Raw genomic sequence first — 20,008 nt, forward strand, 5'->3', positions numbered from 1 at the left:
AAAGCGAGTACACTTGTTTCAGATTACGTTACCTCACGCAAAGCCAAATTCCATGGTTATTCTTGTAATTGTATCACTCTTTGCTAAAAGTAAATAAATCGAATGGAATGGAGGCACTGACCATTTTTGTGTTTTGGCAAAGCACACTGTCAGCTTGATTCCCTTATTCCCAGACGATTGTAATGAATTTATTTTCATTGGAAAATCTTCTGGGCATGCTGAAAGGCCAAGGATCAGTTTTGCACTTTGATGGTTGTCTTTTGCCCCGTTTATTAAAGAATGCCACTAATTTTGTTTGGAAGTATTTCATAAAATGCCAAAAGGCTTGAAAATGACAGAAACCGGTTTTTCTTCATGGACAGCCTGTTAGTTCAAATGAAATGTAGCGAGAGCACAGGATAATATTATCCCTTATTTGGATTTTTGCTCTTTGAGTTTAACAGTATTTTGTTGAGTTTTTCTCAAATAGCACAAATAGCTTGAATGGAGTTTGAAGTGAATTACTTTAGCAGTAAAAAGAAAAATTTTACTTCCACAACATGAAGTAAAGGTCATAAGTGACACCATTCTTTCTTTTTCTTGTTCTTTACCTCAGTTGAAAGAGACAAGTATTTTTCTCATCAACGAAGGCACTACAAGGAATTCCGATTTGATCTCACACAGATTCCTGAAGGAGAGGCAGTAACAGCAGCAGAATTCCGAATTTACAAAGATCGAAGCAACAGTAGATATGAAAATGACACCTTTAGGATTACTATATATCAAGTTCTTAAAGAGTATTCTAACAGGTATGTATTCAATTAGTAAAGTCACATTATTAAGGTGTCATAATTTGCCCTTTATAAGGCAAGATTGCCTGTCTATCAGGGAAAATGCAGGTTGATGGGACTGATTGGATAAAGACAGAATTGCAGAGACAGAACGGGCTGACTTGTCTCTTTCTGTTATTGGTATAGTACATGTTGTTTTTTATTCAGGTTATAAACTTGATTTGAAAATGGTGTACATTCAACCAGCCACAATGCAATTTATTTTGTTCTGTTACATAATGTTAGATCAATGGCCTGTACTCATTGGAATTTTAGAAGAATGAGAGGTGATCTTATTGAAGCATACATGATTCTTAGAGGGCTTGACAGGGTAGACGTGGAGAAGCTATTTCCCCTTGTGGGAGAGTATAGGACCAGAGGGTGTAATCTCAGGGTAAAGGTTGTCCTTTTAAGATGGAGGCTTAAGAAGAATTTCATCTCTCTGAGGGTAAGTGAATCTGTGTAATTCTTTACCACAGAGGTTGAAATAGACAAACTTTTAATCAGTGAAGGAATCAGGGGATATGGGGAAGTGGATCAGTCATGTTGCTGAACAAAGAGACCTTGGAGTGCAGGTTTATAGTTCCTAGAAAGTGGAGTCGCAGGTAGATAGGATAGTGAAGAAGGCATTTGATATGCTTGCTTTTATTGGTCAGTGCATTGAGTGTAGGAGTTGGGGGGTTCATGCTGCAGCTGTACAGGATATTGGTTTGGCCACTTTTGGAGTATTGCATGCAATTCTAGTCTCCCTTGTATACAAAGGATGTTGTGAAACTAGAAAAGGTTCAGAAAAGATTTACAAGGATGTTGCCAGGGTTGGATCGTTTGAGCTATAAGGAGAGGCTGAATTCTCTGGGGCTGTTTTCCCTGGAGCATTGGAGGCTGAGGAGTGACCTTATAGAGGTTTATAAAATCGTGAGGGACGTGGATAGGGTAAATAGGCAATGTCTTTTCCCCAAGGTGGCGGAGTCTGAAAATAGAGAGCATAGGTTTAAGGTGAGAGGGGAAAGATATAAAAGGGACCTAAGGGGCACCCTTTCACACAGAGGGTCGTGCGTGTGTGGAATGAGCTGCCAGAGGAAGTGGTGGAGGCTGATACAATTACAATGTTTAAAAGGCATCTAGATGGGTATATGAATAGGAATGGATTAGAGGGATATGGGCCAAATGCTGGCAAATGGGACTAGATTTATCTAGGATATCTAGTCGGTATGGATGAGTTGGACCAAAGGGTCTGTTTCCATGCTGTATATCACTATGACTACGTGATCTCATTGAATGAAGGAGTACACTTGACGGGCTGAATGGCCTACTTCTGCTCTTTCATTTCAAGGTCTTATGGTAATTATTGGTAAGAACATGACAGCATCTTATAACATGGATTCAACCAATAATTAAAAATATTATTAAAAATATTAAAAACAATTCTGGCTTTCTGAATGGTTACCATTTAATATTTGAAGATCCATAAAATAATTTGCATACTTGAATAACGCTTCTCTGTGTGATCAAAGGTACAAAATAGTGAAGGCGGCTATTTTACCAACTATGTTAACTGGTGATAATTCTCGAAAAGCTGAGAATTGGGTTGTTTTGTTTGGTGATCTTATGATTTAGTAACCAGAAGGGAAACTGGAGCCACAGAAAATGAATGGTTGCTACCTCATAAGAATGTATAATGTTCAACACTATATATTGGAAGAATTATTTGATTAATACATATCTCAAATAATTTAAAATGCCAAAGCAGAATGGAAAAGAAAGGAATTCTACCAAGTACTGTAAAACATATTTCAAAATGAAATAGTTGCAAACGTGAACAGCCATTGTAAGATGTTCACATAATCCATAATGGTGAGTATTGAGGTCTTTCATTGCCTGGTTGTTATTAATGCAGCTTCATACGCAAGGGCGTATTTGTGAGGCTGTAACAAAGATAATTTCGCTGTGGTGTTATTACATATCTCTGAAGAGCAGTGAGGCTCTTAGCTAGACTGGACATTTACAGAATAGTCCTTAAGTAATTGCAGCTTTTGAGCGTTATCAATGCTTGTAAAATGATTACTTGCTAAACATTTTAGCTGTTTAACATCTGTTGCTGCTCCTGATGTATCATCATTTATAATTCTCACTGCATTACTCTGATTGTCCTTTGAAAGAAGATGTGACTCCAGAATACTCCAGTCTCCTTAATCTTGGTGCACAACACAAAATATCACCACTCCTTGGAGCTGCAAATGAGCACATGTATAGAGAGGCAAGAGATAACACTTTCCCTAATTAACTCCTGCACATTTGAGCTCATGAGGATTTCAAGGTGGGGGAGGGTGGAGTGTCTGATTCTGGCAATGGAGTGGGGGCGGGTGGGAGGAGAGGGGGCTGGCAGGGTCATCCAGTCCTTGAGTGGGGAATCTGAACTCTGCAGTGGGATAGGTTCTGATGCTGGAATGTGGCTGGTCAGAGCATTGGGGATTGGAGGTTTTGTGCAGGTGCTGATGGTGAAAGGGCTAGGGGCAGTCGAGCAGAAGCCTCTGGGTGGAGAGGTTGAGGTTGGAGTAGAGAAATCAGAAGGGTTGTGAGAGGTGGGAGTAGGGTGAGATGGGGTCTGATCACAGGATTTGAGGAGCAGGTACGTTGGATTCTGCAGGTAATTGAAAAGACATTTTTCTCCAACAGTTTTCACCTGTTTGTAACTGCTGTTTTCCAAGGCCCAGCAAATCCAGAGTGAAATTGGAATGATGGGGAGTGGAAAGACCTGTAGCATAGTAAACTAATTAAACTTAGCGTTCTTGTGGTGCAGTGGTACTGTCCCTACCTCTGAGCCCAGAGGTCCAGGTTCCAGTCCTACCTGTACCAGAGGTGGATAATAACATCTCTGAACAGGTTGATTAGAAAATATCTATAATATCCAAGCTACCAACCTGCCTGATAGCAGTGGGGGATCAATATCCTGATTTATTTTTTCAAAGGTTAAATTCCCACCCTGTCCTAAACCCACATGTTTTATTGGGGCTAAAATTCCCTTCCAAAATTTCAGCAGCTTTTCGAATGTTTCATGAGATCAACAATTTATTTTCTGCATCAACATTAATAACAATTGTATTGAAAAGACATTCATTCAGGGCTGACTGGATACTGATTGATGCTGGGGTGACTTATTGCTGAGTGTTCCTTCATATCTACATTTTCCTTTCAATTTGGTTCAATTTGTTAATCAAGATTATTTTCTTCTCTCTGTTAGATTTTTCCCCATCCCCTGGCACATGTCATCCCACTTTAAGGCGTCCCCCTTGAGTCTATTGGAGCATATCACTGCAACTGGCTCCACAGACACACGGGAGCAACTTGGGAGTCTCCCCCTTTGCTATCTTTTACCCCGCACTGTTTCAGTTCAGTGCACTTGGGAATCAGACTGGTACCCGACTTCCAGGTTATACCACTCCTATGTCAATGTGTATGTGTTGGCATCAAAATAGCGGCCCTTCTTTTCCATTCAGCGTTAGCATCAGATGTGATTCAGTGATAGCATTCTGATGCAGAGCAGAGCATTCACTCCATCTGTGTGGCTGAGACACAGATTCACCAGGGCATCCCAACTTCATGAGTGGGAGCCCTTCCACTTCCTCCAGCAGCTTTACTTATGACTACACCAAGTGAATCTTCCAATTAGTCTGAAATTAGAACTTAATATGCACCAAAAATATAACTCCAAAGTCCACCTTGGGAAAGGAACCAGCTGGAGTGTACTGGAATATCCCGAGCTGGAACCTCTCATGTTGTGAACGAATGATCTGAGCCATTCTGTGCACTTCAACAGATTGCTTTATCACAGAGTTCTTACAAAAGTTGATGTTCCTGCAGTTGTCAGTGCATTTTGACTATCTTCACTTATGTTTGTTTCGATCAAATAGTCTCGACAAGCAAAACAATCTCTAATATTGAAGTGAATAACTGAGCATTTTAAGTTTGTACCACTTGTCAAGGCTGGCATATTAAGGAAAGGACAACAAAGTACAATAGAATCAAACATTCTGATAGTGTAATGGCAAATCCATTTATCTTAGCTTAAGTAACAAAACTATCATACTTCAGAGATTTCGGTTGCCTTTGCCGTTCACTGGTCAAAAACCTTACACTGAACAGTCAATTAATCACTCCTGATCAGGAATGTTTATTTTAGGTGGTTACACTTGAAGAACCATCTGTGGAGACATGTCTAATTAATTACAGCTTTTCCAGCAGTTCAAAGAACACACTGGCCATTAGTCAGACATTTCACATTTCAGACTCCAAAAAGAGCAGTAAATATAATTTATTAGGTAGTGCTCCTTTTCATTTGACTACTCTGGGAGAGGTAGGTCAAGGTCACTCCAATTATCTGATTGTTACCATCTCAGATGCACCCATGGGAGGTGAGAAATGTTCTCCTTGTGTGGCCATTTGTAGCTTTGCAGAATTACAGGGTGACAAGGATTGAAGCTGTTCTGTAATCAGCATCGAGCTGCCTCGGAGTAACACCAGGACTGATAACATTGTCAAATGATTCCCTTCCCTAGGCTGTGGTATGCTCTCATCTTTAGCGGAGGCTGTTTACGCTTTTCTCACATTATAGTGGGGGTACTATGTGCCGAGAAAATATTTGCAGTTACTGCTTTCAGAAACTCCAGTGTAGAAACTTGCGCTTGAAATTACTGGTGGGGGTGACAGGGCAGTGAGGGTGGGTACCGAAGATGGTACAGAACCAGGCAGTGATCAATTTGTGGCACACTTACAACGCAATGCCACTTCCAGTTGGGGACTGATGAAATCTTCTGCACGCCTTTCCAAGCACAGCAAGATTTATTTTTGGGGTGGGAGGGTGGGTTGGGGGAGTGTGAGGGGCACTTTTGAAGGTGTCCCCACCTCAAGAATTCCACCAACTTTCAGTTTACCAGAAATGATTTCTAATGATGTCATGGGGGTCAATGTTTCCAATCCACCATTACATTTTGTAACCTGTTGTGTTCTCATACATTTCTTGAGATAAGTATTTACCTACGTGCCACAGAATCTGCAATGTTTATTGCATGAAAGGTTCTTTGTTGTATTAGCTTAGCTGAGTACAAAGTATTCTTGTCTCCAGGTAAGGAGGCAATGGTTTTGAACCCCACTCTGTAAACTGACGTAAACTGAGTTTCTGACTTTTAAATGAGGTGTTAAACTGAGAGACAATCTGCCCATTGAGATGAATGCAAAAGATTCTGTGATGTTGCTTGAAAATGGGTCTGATGTCCCAGGAAATATTTGTCTCTCAAATCTGAAAAGGGTGTGAAATGTGTTCTATGAATGTAACCTCTTATTGCAATCTGTTGATTTACAATGAAACTCATAACCAGCTATATTTCCCAACGTCTAGAGATGCCGACCTCTTTCTGCTGGACGACAAGAAAATCCGCGCGTCTGATGGAGGATGGCTTGTCTTTGATATCACCGCTACCAGCAATCACTGGGTCGTAAACCCACAGCACAATCTGGGCTTGCAACTTTGTGTGGAAATAATGGATGGTAGGTTATTCATTGAGGTAAATCAATGGAAGGTAATTCTTAGAATTTCAATCTGGGAGAGATCACCTTTGAAAGTGTTATTATTTTAGAAGGGGCTATTTTAAAATGCCTTGCGTAAATTGCATTCTTGGTGTCCTACCCAATATGTTCTTTGTCTATCAATGCCTAATGACAGACATCCAGTGATCATCATTCTGCTGTTTGTGGGAACTTACTGCGAGCAAATTGGTTTCTGACAATACAGAAGTGACTGCTGTTCAAAAGTTTTTATTTGATTGTGTGGAATGTTGCGATGTGGTGTAGGATATTAGGAAGAAGGTTATTTGCATTACTTCAGGCTGGAGATTGTTGAAAACACTTGATCCTCTTCACTCACTGACTTGGTGTTGCCATCGTTGGGGGTGGAGGGGTGGGGTGGTATTTGTGGGCCCTCATCATTTTGTTGGTTGTTCAATTCTCCACTCTTGGTGATGTTGATGGGTTAGCCTAGTTAACAGTATGATTAGAAACATGGACACACAGAATGACTGACCAATCTATGGAGGTGGTGAGACGGGAAGGTAATTGGGCGACTTGACCTCAGGGAGATACTCTCAAACTTCTCGCCACCTCAGCGATTGAGTGTTGGGTGAGAAGGTCCATTGGTGATACATCACTAACTAAAGTCAGAAAGAGGTCACTTAAGGGCTTCAACGTGCCACCTGCCTTCGCTATCGATGAGAAAAGTGATTGGTTTCCCAACTAGAAAGCCAGTGTAACCTGTCTGCTGCACTGTGGGAGTAATGGGGGTTCCATTTTCCCCAATCTGGGGGCCAATCACAGGCAGGGATGTGTGCAGCAGGTCGGCTACTGAAGGTCAACTTCTCTGTTCTTACCTCCAAACCCACCCGATATCCCTCTTCCTCCCGGCCAATTAAACTGCTGAAGCTAAGGCCTCCTATGACAGTATCTAAGGCACACAGAAGCTGCCAGCCACTGATTGGCCAGCAAGTTCTGGAGGGCTAGGACTTCAGTATCGCAGATTGCGATTCACTGAGAAGTTCACTGGGCAGGTCATGGGTTGGTAAGTGGAGCTCGATCTGGCGAGCTTTCTGACTGGTGACAGCTGGTGGTCATCTACCCCTAAAAATGCCATGCTTAGTAAATGGAATACTGAACCTTAGCCACAGGGTCAGCCTGATCCTGTCAGTGGACTGACAAGGGCTTCCAGCCTGAACAACAGTACTGATAAAAACTCACCTGCATGTAGTTTGCGGCAAAGCAATAAACTTCTTATTGTTTACTCAACTCTAGTGATCTCGACTAGTTAGGTCAAGGAGATGGATTACCCACATTCACAGCAATGACCAACATTTATGACAAGATGGATGACAATCCATTCATTGTGGGATTGCTTTGCTCTATCTATAACAGAGTCTTGGTCTCAGGATTAATTATTGCTTGACTATTAATTCAGAGTCCCAGGCAATGTTCTAGCAACGCCAGTTTGAATCTTGCTATGGCAGATGGTGGAATTTGAATTCAATAATGTTTTAAAAACAAGACTGGAATTGAGAGTCTAATGATGAGCGCGAAATCATTGCTGATTGTTGGAAAAACCCATCTGGTTCACTAATGTCCTTCAAGGAAGGAAACTGCCATCCTTACCCAGTCAGGCCTACATGTGACTCCAGACCCACAGCAATGTACTTGACTCTCAAATGCCCTCTGGGCAATTAGGGATGGATGATAAATGCTGGACTAGCCAGCGATGCCCACAACCCATGAATGTATATACCTAATCATTCAGATGAAAGATCATCAAATAGAGATTTCTGTCTCCATGGAATGCTGCCAGATGTATTGATTGTTTTTAGCAAGTTCTTTTTCTATTCTGTTTAATGCTTCTGGTATGCCTGTTGTCCTGCGTTGTAGCTTCACCAGGTTGGCGTCTCATTCATGGGAGTGTTTCTTGAACTTGACTTGGTCCCATACCTTGCTGGTAATGGATGGGTCAGGGAGGTGCAGTTATAAAATAAAATTCTCTCAACTTTGCATGAGTCCTGAGGTCTGCCCATGATAGATACGAGTGAGCTGCTATGGCAGTTGTAAATGTAAACGGTGGTCTGCTATGGTATGTATTGGCATGGGTTCTAATGGGGCGATGGATTAGGTAGAGCGGCATAAGATGAGGTGTATGTGAGGGTTGAGGCCTGGAGGGATTCCTTTTGTTTTTTTGTTTCTTTAATTAAATTGGAACACCGTGTTAGTGTATTGAGACAGGTATTCTCCACGGCCCACCTCCACACCCTTCACAATCTGCTGTCATTTTGGGATTTTCCAGCCTGCATCCCAAGGAATCCCAGTGCAACAGAATGAAGATCTAACTTTCTGGCTTACCTTTTGTTGTCTGTGGAATGAGGAAATGCCAGGTCCCTCCAAATTCGAGATCAGGTCTTTCTTCGTCCAATGACATAGTCACTGTGCAAACACATACAACCCATTAGCTTTGTTGACAGAATTTAAATTTGTGACTTGAGGTCACTGGAGAATAAAAGAGTTCTGGGGACTGCTGCTTGATAAAATATTGTTCTTGACATGCTCCCAGACTTGAAGTGAAGAATTCCAGGCTATTGACTCAAAGATAACATAGAAAAATGGGAAATGCTCAAATAAAGCTCAGGCCTTTCTTTAAAATGGCAAATAAAACAACATAATACAGTTTCAACTGTGTCCACGTATGTGCTGGTGCTGTCTGCCATTTTCTTCTTTTTTATATTTAACATTTCCATAACTTGCTCCCCCTGTGGATAAGTCAGTGGGTAAAGTCGTTGTTGTCTAGGTCACAGCATCTCACTCTACAAAGGTTAACTGTTAGAATTTGTCCGATCCCATTCATTACCAAGCGATGCCGGGTGGAAAAGTGCCTCTTGGCTATTAGAGAGCTTCAGATTAGTCATTTAGGTAAGGTATTATGGGGAAGGCTGCCTGTTCCCATGAACACAATAGGGCATTCAAAATAGGTCAGCCCGGGAAGTGGGGGGAATACAATGCTGGCACGGAGGGAGATTATCATTGGAGTGGTTTTCAAACAAGCGTTGGAACAAAAACAGATGCAGTCAAATACTTGGCAATTCTGAGAAATGCGTATTTTAAAACACTAACTGGATACATTTATTGTTTTAGAAAGGAAACAATTCTTCATTACATAGTTTACAACAGGTTTCTTGAGGATTGTGTTTCAGTTTTGTGGAATAATTTTTAGGGCTATCAGCATCATTCAAAGGGACCATTCTTAAATCTACAGCCAACAAATAGTTGAGGGGAAAGAATGAGGAGAAAATGCTGGTCCTTGGTTCTCCATACTCTATTGTCATGGTAACATCCTCCATTCTTACCTGCTCAAAATCTTTTTACTTCCCTTGTGCCCCTGAGCTCTTTTTGCATGTCTGTGCCTCTGTTAAGTCTATGTTTTGCTACTGTTTGTTTGTTTTATTTCAATGTTGAAAGCCTCTTGATGCAGCAACATTCAAGACGCATTTATTTTGCTATCTCTTGGTCACCAAGTTCATATTATTGGCCATTATAATTATAATCATATATATAATATATATGTAAATTATTAACCATTTCATCTAGTCTTGTTTGTTAATAATTGTTTGAGGATATCTTCCAGTTAAACCTGTTTAAACAGTGTTCTGGCCTAAGCAACAGAGTGTGGTATAAGAGGGCAAGCAGATGCAGAAATAAAAGTATAGGTTTTGTGTTGTATCTTTTTTTTCTTTCACAGCTGACAGAAATGGTAGCAGTTCTTGTAATGTTACAATTACAAACTCTGGCAACAGTAAGCTTTGTTGCTGCAAGATAAATGGAACAGCAAGCTGAACTAATTAAATATATAGATCAATGAAAGCCAGATTTCAGGTTGCATAGAGATGGGGGTAATGGATAAGAAGTATGTGTTTTGTTTCTGCAGCGGATGGATTCAATCTTCCATAAGGTAAGATATATTTATGAAGCAGTGTTTCACTTCTGTCAAACTCTTCAAAATACTTTGTAGGCACTGTTTTGCACTGTAATATTACAGAAGCAAAAGTGGTAGCTGTTTTAGACACTTCAGTAGCACTGGCATGAATGATAAATTAACTTATTTTTACTTGGCCCCAGACATGGGTAACCTCCCTCTCTTCCTCTGATCACAGCAAGGGACCTTTAACTTCTGTTTGAATAGGTCAGCAGTAGCAGGGTTTAACATTTCATCCAAAAAGGACAGAAACACCAACGTCACAGCACTCCCTCAGATTTACACTCCAGCTCCTCTCCAGATCATGTCAAATATGGTTTCAAGCCGCAGTTTTTAATTCCAAGATCAGAGAGCTGCCATAGAGAGAATCCAGCTGACAACCTATCAAAGATCTTCAGCTAATGTAAAGCTGTTAGGGGCAGGCTATTCAGGATCTTGAATAAATTTCAGGAACAGGCCTCAGATATACACATCAACCCTAAATGCAAACTTCAGCACCAGGCACCCGGGTTCAATTCCACCCTCGGGCGACTGTCTGTGAGGAGTTTGAACATTTTCCCTGTGTCTGCGTGGGCTTCCTTCAGGTGCTCCGGTTTCCCCCCACGGTCCAAAGATCTGCAGGTTAGGTGGATTGGCCATGCTAAATTACCCACATTGTTCAGGCATGTGTAGATTAGGTAGGTTACGAGGGGGTGGGTCTGGGTGGGATGCTGTGCTGATCAGTGTGGACTTGTTGGGCCGAAGGGCCTGTTTCTACACTGTAGGGATTCTATGATTCTATGATAAAACACTTGATAACATGTCAAAGGAATTTATTCAGCTTGAATATAGCTCACTGAAATAAATGCAGTTTTGGGCATCTTTCCTGCTGAAGGACATTGTAGGATTAGTTAATTTTTCAGGCATTGATAAGGCGAATAGCAAAGGTTTTTTCCCTAGAGTAGTGGAGTTGAAAACAAGATGGCATAGGTTTAAGGTGAAAGGAGAAAGATTTAAAAGGGACCTGAGGAAAACTTTTTCAGGAAGAGGGTGGTGCATGTATGGAATGAATTGCCAGAGGAAGTGTTAGATGTAGGTACAGTTACAAGATTTGAAAGACATTTGGACAGGTACATGGATAGGAAAGGTTTAGAGGGATATGGGCCAAACACAGGCAAATGGGACTAATTTAATTTGAGGTGAGTGAATTTTAGTATGTTATTTAAATTGGACTATGGGCATTGGACAAGTTTAACATGACAGAAATGTGAGGTAATAAATTCTACCTGACGTTCACAAGCAACACATCAAAAGAAACTAGATTCATAGATGTAGGTGGCACAGCAAGAGGCCACACAGTTCTTGTGCTTGTGTTGCTTCTTTGAAACAATGATCCAGTTGGTACCATTCCCTCGCTCTTTCCACATATCCCAGAAGGGCTCTCCTTTTCAAAGTTTATACCAGCTGTATGAAATGTACTAATGAGTCTGTTTCGACCACGCCTTCTGACAGAATGTTGTAGATCATACCAATTATTATTATAAATATATTATTTAATTTTTAAAAAAAAATCCTCTCTTCACCTCCCCTCTTATTTTTGTCAATTGTCTTGTATTTGCTCCCTCTGGATAATTGACCCTCCTATGCGTGGAAACAGTTTTCCCATATGCATTCTATCAGAACTATTCAAAATTTGCACTTATCCTGTTATCCGCTGTCCGGGGAATACTCCCAAATTCTCCAGTTTGTCCGCGTAACTCGAGCCCCTGATCCCAGGTACAGTTCTTCTCTGCAACCTCTCTCTAACTTGGAGACGAATGATTCCAATACCCACCACACAGAGACTGTTGGGCCCTGTTTGTATCTAAAGCAGAGGACTTCTTTGATATTTTTATTTATTTCGGCAAGTTGTATTTTTGACTTTTATTTTTCTCACAGATCGTGGGAAAGAAGTTGCATTTAGGGTTGACATGTATATCTGAGGCCGTTGAAGTGCACTGTAGCTGGAGCTGAAGCTAGCAGTCATTCCAAAAGTGATTTTGACCGGTGGAGCTCTCAATAACAGCACAACATGGCAAAGCACAGGCTTTCATTTTTCCTAAGGTGCACCGCAGGTCTTGATATAGTGCAGGAGAAGAGGCTAGAAGGCATCTATTCATAGAGATAATTCAATGACAAACTAGAAAAAAGTGATGAAACCAGGTAATTCCATGAGGTAGATAACCAGAATCTGTTGATTATAACCTCAGGGCCTGGATACAGTGTCTCAAGAAATTGATTGACTTCACTTGAGTGCTGAATGTCGGTGAATGCATTGTCAAAGGCCACATCCCATTAACTACACCACTAATCTCAGACATTTCTCAGTGCAACACATCCCTTTCACTCACCAAAATCACAACTTGGACCCTCATAACTTCTCATTGCCCTCAGACAACTGTGTTGCTGCAAACCCCATGGTCCGATCTCTCAACATGCAAACAATGTCAGCTCTCCAGCTGTGGCAGCCATACACACTGCATAAAACCTGCTGAATTAGGAAAGGTTGGTACGCAACAGGGGAGTAGCAGCACCTTTCAACCATAGGCACCTCCAGCTACATACAGTCATGAGGGAATTGTCCCCATTACTGGAGCAGTCAGAATGGAGACTGTGACCAGCGGAGGGTCTAATACTGTAGAAAGGTGCTAAATCCCCTATTTCTGCTTCTTAATCCAACTTCTCCTCCTTGTTCCACAATCTTTTCTGATTGACAAGTTGACCATGGTGTAAATATACCCCTCTAGCTGTTAGCAAAACCCTTCCCTTTTGCCTCACTCCTCTGAGATGCACAAGAACTGTAACCTGGCCAGGCCCCAGAGGAAGAGCAGGAGGACAATGATGAAGAAGAAACACTGTTGCTCACTTTCCCTCGCCAGCTAAGATATCAGCACAATGTGTACTTTAGAGAGTAGCTCAGTAGTAGCTTTGTGACTGGGCCAGTCAGAGAAACCTGAGTAGATCAGAAGCCAAGATCACAGAATAGATTCTGCAGTGGAGGACATAGATGAAGACCTTGAGTCAGCCTACAGAAGAAGAAGACTGACATACATGTTATAAAAGGCTTGGTGCATTGACAGTCTGTACCCAGAAGGCTGCAGTCACTGTCAAGGAGCACTGAAAAGTGTAGTAGAGGTTGGCTTAGTTTTGAGCTCATTCTCGAAATCATGGAAGCAGTGGCCAGTTCAGTTAACCATCCGGCAGAACCACCCTTGGTGCGGTGCATGAATATTGATCCTCAGTTTCTACTGCATCACAAGTACAGGCCAGTGTTTGAAGGCTGCTATAGAAGCTCTGATTTAAGTCATGCAAGCTCTCAGGCTGAACTGTAAGCCTACACTGTTTCCATCATGGTATGGATAAGAGTGTTCACTGTCACCGTGGAGTCTCCTAACAGCCTGGCCTGCAGTTTGCAGGGGTGGTGTCAGTGGCACGACACAGTACATACTCTCTTTCCCTTTTTTTAAGATGACAGCATTTGCCGTCCCTCCAATGTCATTCTGCCAATGCTTTTGCCAGTCAAATAGCACCAACGGCTGCCACCCAGTCCAAAACCCAGGCCTTCTCAAGTCTTCCCCCACTGGAAACTTACAGCCTTCCACCAACCATTACACAATTACAAGGACAGCGCAGCTTGGGTATACAAGGGAAGGCAAATGAAAGACATGCACTAAAGGAATTCATTGAAGTGATTCATTGATTTAATATGGAATATTGAGGGCTTATAAATGTGGTTTGGAATCTTGTTTTGTAATCTCTTTCAATTTTACGTTATGGCCAGGCAGAAGCTGTGATATTCAGAGGGTTGAGGTAACATTGATGATTGAGGAACTGGGTTCTGTTCATTGATATTGCAGCCAAGTGAGTTGATCATAGACAGCCTGATTAGAGTGGTGCGTCCTCTCCAACATCCCCCCCTCCTCCTTAGCTGCCCACCGTGCAGCTGGTGCCAAGGGCCGTGCCCACATGATTGAGAGGTTGAGCAGCATGCGTCAGATCATGACATCTCTGTGGACAGCTCCACCATTGTGATCCTGGCAGCCCTCTGCTGCGATCAACTGGATTCCACAGGACCCTTTGAAGTTGGGACAAAGACCTTCAATGCATGCCACATTACTTCAGCAAATTTGAAGGACTCCTGAAACCACTGACCGTGGTTCTGTAATCACAGCAAATGCCTGTAGAAATTGGCCAAATGCTAACCTGAAAGTCATTGGTGGCTCCTTGGAGTAACACTGCTTGTGCGTCCTTCCTGCCATTGAACTCCAGTTCAGCTTTGCGATGTTAAGGGAGCAAGTTAGCTGGAGTGCTGAGCTCCCAAATCCAAACTTACCTTAAAGAAAGTCTTCATCTGGCTTCATTTTGCCACAAGGCTGCAAGAGAGAGTGAAATCATGTGACATTACCTCACTTCCTGTCTCCCTCACCTATTGCACAGTCACACTGAATCTTTATGGGACAGATTGAGATGCCAGACTGTTCACTCTGCACCATTCCAACTGTGTCCCCGACAGTGCAGTTATCAACATGGCTTCTGCCTTATCTAGCACCAGAAGGGTGTACATATGATTTGGAGGCAAACTGACACCTTTAGCTATGAGAAACATGGGAAATTGTGTACCTTTGGTTATGTGAATTGCTCTGTAACTTGGAATCTAAGTCACAATCTGGTCAATTGCTCATTAACTGCTTTGTGAATTTTAGGAATTTGACAGCATTTGTGATGCATTTAGTAAATTGAATGAAGAGACAAGGAATTTATTCCAGCAGTTTGTTTGTCAGGGGGCAAGATATATATATTCTGATTTCTGGGAGCAACACTCACATTCAAAATTTGTCTTTGATTCTTTGCTTTCTTTTGACATATTCTGCTTGAACTGCTAAACTAAGACTGATACAATGAACAATGCAAACCCTGCCAGAGATTGGTTCCGTATCCAACCAATGGCAGCATGTTGAAAAGAGATGTGTACCCATGTTTTAATGTAAACGGTTTGAAACTGGAATTAAATAGGAATGTGGCTAATAATTCAAACAGGAGGAGTCATCTGGTAGAATTAAAACAACCTAATGATAAAGCATATAGGAGCTGAGAGTGAGGTGAGACCAAGGAATAGAATAAGGTTAGCATAAATTGTCACAGGAAATGTTTACAATTATAGAATCAATGTTCAAATTAACTGCCAAAGCAAATAAGAGTAACCAAAAATAAAACCAATTTCAATCGTTGTACAGCAATATGTACAACATCAAAAATTAAGGAAAATTAGAACAGACAAGCCAGATATAGTAATGATGATTGGGATATTGCTACATGAGGAATAGGACTGCCCATTAAGTATTGTGGGATCTAATGTATTTGGCAAAAATGGCATTGGAGCAAAGCAGGTGGGTAACGACTAACTAGAGATCACGTGTTTAACTGTAGTGAAAAGGACGAACTTAACACGATGGTAAATACAAAATACATATGGATTGCATTAAGGAGAGATTGATGTAGACAAAGCTATTATCACTCTTTCTGATCATGATAGGAAATGTAGACAACACTTTTGATGGAATATGTAGACAGTTGTGTGGAAGCTTGCTAAAAGTGTGAGTTGTAAAACTTGAACTATCTTCACAGCTTGAACCAACAGTTTTGGGGTGATGGTAATAGGTAGGCAATATTTTTAGCCTCACAGTAACAACAAACATCTTGGTGCTAATGAGAAAATGAAAGTGACATCTTCAAAGCAGGTGTAGCCCTGTTTATTGATAAAGGTAGGTAATGTAAGTACTAAGATAATTAATGATAAGTGAACATTGTAATGAAATGTGAGAATTAAGACTATATATTCTCATTCTGACTGTATATCAGAGAGATAGCTTAATAGAGTTTTCCAAGAGTGTGTCCCAGCACATGCTTATAAAGTAGTCTCTGATAGCTGAAGTCAAGTGTCTGTTCAAACCAACACAACAAAAGCAATTGGCCTGAAGCTGATGCGATATATGTAGACACCCTTTTTGGCACTTGCACTTTGCCATCTTTTTTAAATGGAATCCAGGCATCCCAACCCCTCCTTGACTCCTAGGAAACTTGGTATTGCGCAAGATTTGGCTAAACGCTGGATAAAAACCCATCTGAAGGAAACAAAAATTAGTCAACCTAATATTGGATATAATTCTCTCCTTTCAAAATTAACTGTCCACATCTAAGTGGGGTATTTGCAAGGGCAGTGGTCGCTAGAGAAAGATTGAGGAGAAAATGGTCATGGATGGAGTAGATTGCTGATGAAGGCTGGTGCTCAGCTGATTGCAGGAAGGGAAGTGGATCAGAGCAGGTTAGCTGCGGAGTGGCAATGGGGAACTGGCCCATATCCTTAACCCATGGGTAATGTCAAAGAAAAAACACTTAGCAGTTGGATCTGACAGTTCTCCCTGAAACTATTGGGGTTCCCAAATCATGTGGAAACCCAGCCAGTAGCCATAAACCGTTGGTGACATTGTGGCCTCATATACATGCTATAATTTTCAATCCAATGGGATTATTCAATTCCATTCCCCAGCTATCCCACAATTAAACTAGTAGTTGGCAAGTTCATGGTGGTCTGGGTTTAAGTTTTCCAACTTCCAGAATTTAACCTTGCCTCACCCTGTCTCCTAGCTGTCCTGTGTGTTAAAATTCCCCTCATTGTATCTTTAACATGTTCCGATCTCTGTGTTTTCAACCTTTAACCATGAAAGTGATCAATGTGAAACATCAACCATGCCTGATATTACCACATGCCCTGTTAATGTCTTAGGCCCATATTGGTGCAAGACAGGTCAAGAGTTACTGGAGTCATTTGCAGTGCAGAAGAACCCCATTTTGCCTATAATGTCCGTACTGACCATATTATACACAGAGCAACATTCTTGGAGTCTTTGGCCAAGTGCAGAATTGGCTCCAATATGTTCAGCTTTCTGGTTGTTGATTTAACTAAACTGAACTCCCGCGGGGCAGAAATAGAAACCAAAACTGTTTAAGAAACCAAATCCCTAATTTACCATGTTTTGTTACAAGGCTGTATTTGTGAAGAATTATTTTATTTATGTTTCGAAAAGATTGTGCAGCTTTTCACAAGCTGAATCCCTAGACTGTGTGGTTTGGTCTAATTGGCATGTATTTCTGTAGTGTTGCAGTGACCAATAATGGAAACAACATTGTGAACTTTGGTTTGCATTTTGCTTATTGTTTACATCACTTGGGTTGAACGGGTCCAACTTGTACTGGGCCTCAAAAACTAATTCATAACAGCTCTGTGTTGTCAGGCCTGTCTCCATTGCATTCAGTGAAGGAAGGGAAAAACACCTCTCACTAATTGTATCATTTGAGATAAGTTCTTCTGTTTGATCAACACCTCAATGGCCAAGGGGAGATAATGAAGGATAGAGAAGGCCCAGGGAGTGGGGAAATCAAAGGCTGTAATTGTCCAGACCGGAACCTGGAGGGATCAGAGGCAGAAAAATGTCAGAAAATTCAGACTGGATGAGATCAGGGAGCAGAGAGACAGGAAGCAATCAGAAGGATCTGAGATGGATTGGAAGGTTTGTGGGTCACAGCCAGTACGTGCATAAGAGGGAGAGATTAGAAAGACTGTGGAGGGTGGGATTGGTAAAACTATATTGTTTGGGGCGTAAGATTACCTTCTTTTTGAGAAGTGACCAGATTGTGGGTAGGTTTGACAGTTGATTTATGATTTATGGTTTTATTGTCATGTGCATTTTACAGTGAGAAAATCAGTAAAACTCAGTGAATAGCTTTTCTAATGGCGCCATGATCCAGCACCATTTTAAATTGGTTAAAAATAAGAAAAAAATAGAAAGATATAACTTAAAGAGTGTCCATCAATCTTGAGCCAGTTCATCATCAATGGTGTCCGTGCCATCACCCCCTCCTCCACCTCCCTGTGGCCGGGTACACCGGATCCAACCAAGGTTGAAATTGCCACTCTTCAGGTGCCATGTTTTGCCACTGGGCCAATTCTCCTCCGCCACCGCCTGCCATGGAGCCGCCAACGTCAGAGTCACATGCCTCACCACTGGGCTCACCTTGATGACGTTGCCATGATGCCCTTCCACCACAGCTTCGCTGCACCAGCACCGGACCCACCAACGACGAAGTCGCTGATCCTCAGGTACCACCTTTCGCCGCTGGGCCTACCTCGCCGGTGTCACCTCCACTGACGTAGCAGCTGCTGATTCCGATGCCAGATCCCGCGCTCACGCTGGGAAAATAAAGAGGGGCTCCATCGCTACTGCCGTGAGGTACGTGCCGGGCCCAATCATCACTGCCCACTTGAGCTCACGCTGGGATTCCTCGCCGTCACTGCTGGTAAGTAAAGGGAATAAGTGAGTAAAATAAAGAGAAAAAACAACAAAAAACAAGAGAAAAAAGAAAAGGAAAGCATTCAGAGTGGTATAGCCTGAGCAGAGGAGCCCTACTTTGTTGACATCTTGCTGATGTGAATAATGGGGCTGGTTTGATTGTGAGATAAGAAGCAGGTTGTCTTACTTCTATATCTCCTCACCAGGGTTGGCTTGACACTGAACTCCTCTGTTCCTTTGTTCAACTACTAGCTTTCTTGAGGCCCATGCAGAAATTCATTTGCCAGCTAACTCTGTGATGAGGGATGAGGACATATTTGAGGTGGTCAGTATTCAGGTTTGAGATTTTTTAACATTTTAATGCCCAACTGATCCAATCTTCAGCCGAGGGACATTTTGAAAAAGCAACACATGGTTGATGGAAATGATTGCCAGTGCTCTTGTTAATGTTCCAAAATCAAATACGGCTTATAAATTGCTGCGCTTAATTTTTAACAGTTAAATCATCAGGGTGAAAGTTGTGATAGAATTCGAGGGAGTATCAAATAATTTTTAGATTTTGAATTTAGCTCCCCCCACCACCCATTGAGTTAATGTGCCGCTTCAGAATTGAGAAAGTTATAATTGAAAATTGAATATTTGAAGATTGGCAATGAATTCCCCAAAACGTGTGGCGGGATAACCTTTTATCCTTTTAATCCAGGACTGAAATCACCACAGAAGTTGACACTTGACCTCAATAACCATAGCCCTGCTGTGAGTTTGCGAACACTCCATGTTGGTTCAGTGGAATGAAGTCACCTTTGGACAGAGAAAATTGACCCCTTCCTCCTAATCCAGGTCAAATCTGCCTTGTATCAGTGATAATGTCAGTGGTGGATTTGGAAAGTTCCAGCTACCACCACTGCTTTGAGTTTAATCACCTGATTTCAGCCAAGGGAGCAGTAGCTGCACTGCTCTTGGCTTAGGAGATACAAGTCAGATTATATGAGATCTCTCGATTGCTGTGTCTTCATTCCCCACATAGGATATATGCTGATGTTGGCTGGGATCAAGATCACGGTTAGCTGGTGATGTCCTATTGTTCAAACAACATGTCGACGCTTGTTGCTGACCGTCATGGTGATGTTAACGGCGCAAGTGATGAATGTTGAATGATTCAATGACAATAATGATAGCTGCACCAAGAAACAAATGGTGCGTCAGTGTCTGCGGAACAAGGATGTTCTGCCGAGATGAGATAAAAGTGGAAAATAGGCAAGAATAGATGCATCTTAAAATAAGAA

General features: G+C 41.8%; 1 protein-coding gene across 1 annotated transcript in view; it reads left to right on the forward strand.

Annotated features, from left to right (window-relative positions):
- Positions 1–20,008, forward strand: part of bmp5 (bone morphogenetic protein 5) — a 111,178-nt gene that overhangs the window by 60,193 nt on the left and 30,977 nt on the right. The window contains exons 2-3 of the mRNA XM_048597286.1: positions 596–788; positions 6,205–6,353. Coding sequence (XP_048453243.1) covers positions 596–788; positions 6,205–6,353 — 342 coding nt within the window. The remainder of the gene's footprint in view (positions 1–595; positions 789–6,204; positions 6,354–20,008) is intronic.

The sequence above is a fragment of the Rhincodon typus genome, chromosome 5 (assembly GCF_021869965.1).
Source record: "Rhincodon typus isolate 14 chromosome 5, sRhiTyp1.1, whole genome shotgun sequence".
Lineage (NCBI taxonomy): Eukaryota > Metazoa > Chordata > Chondrichthyes > Orectolobiformes > Rhincodontidae > Rhincodon > Rhincodon typus.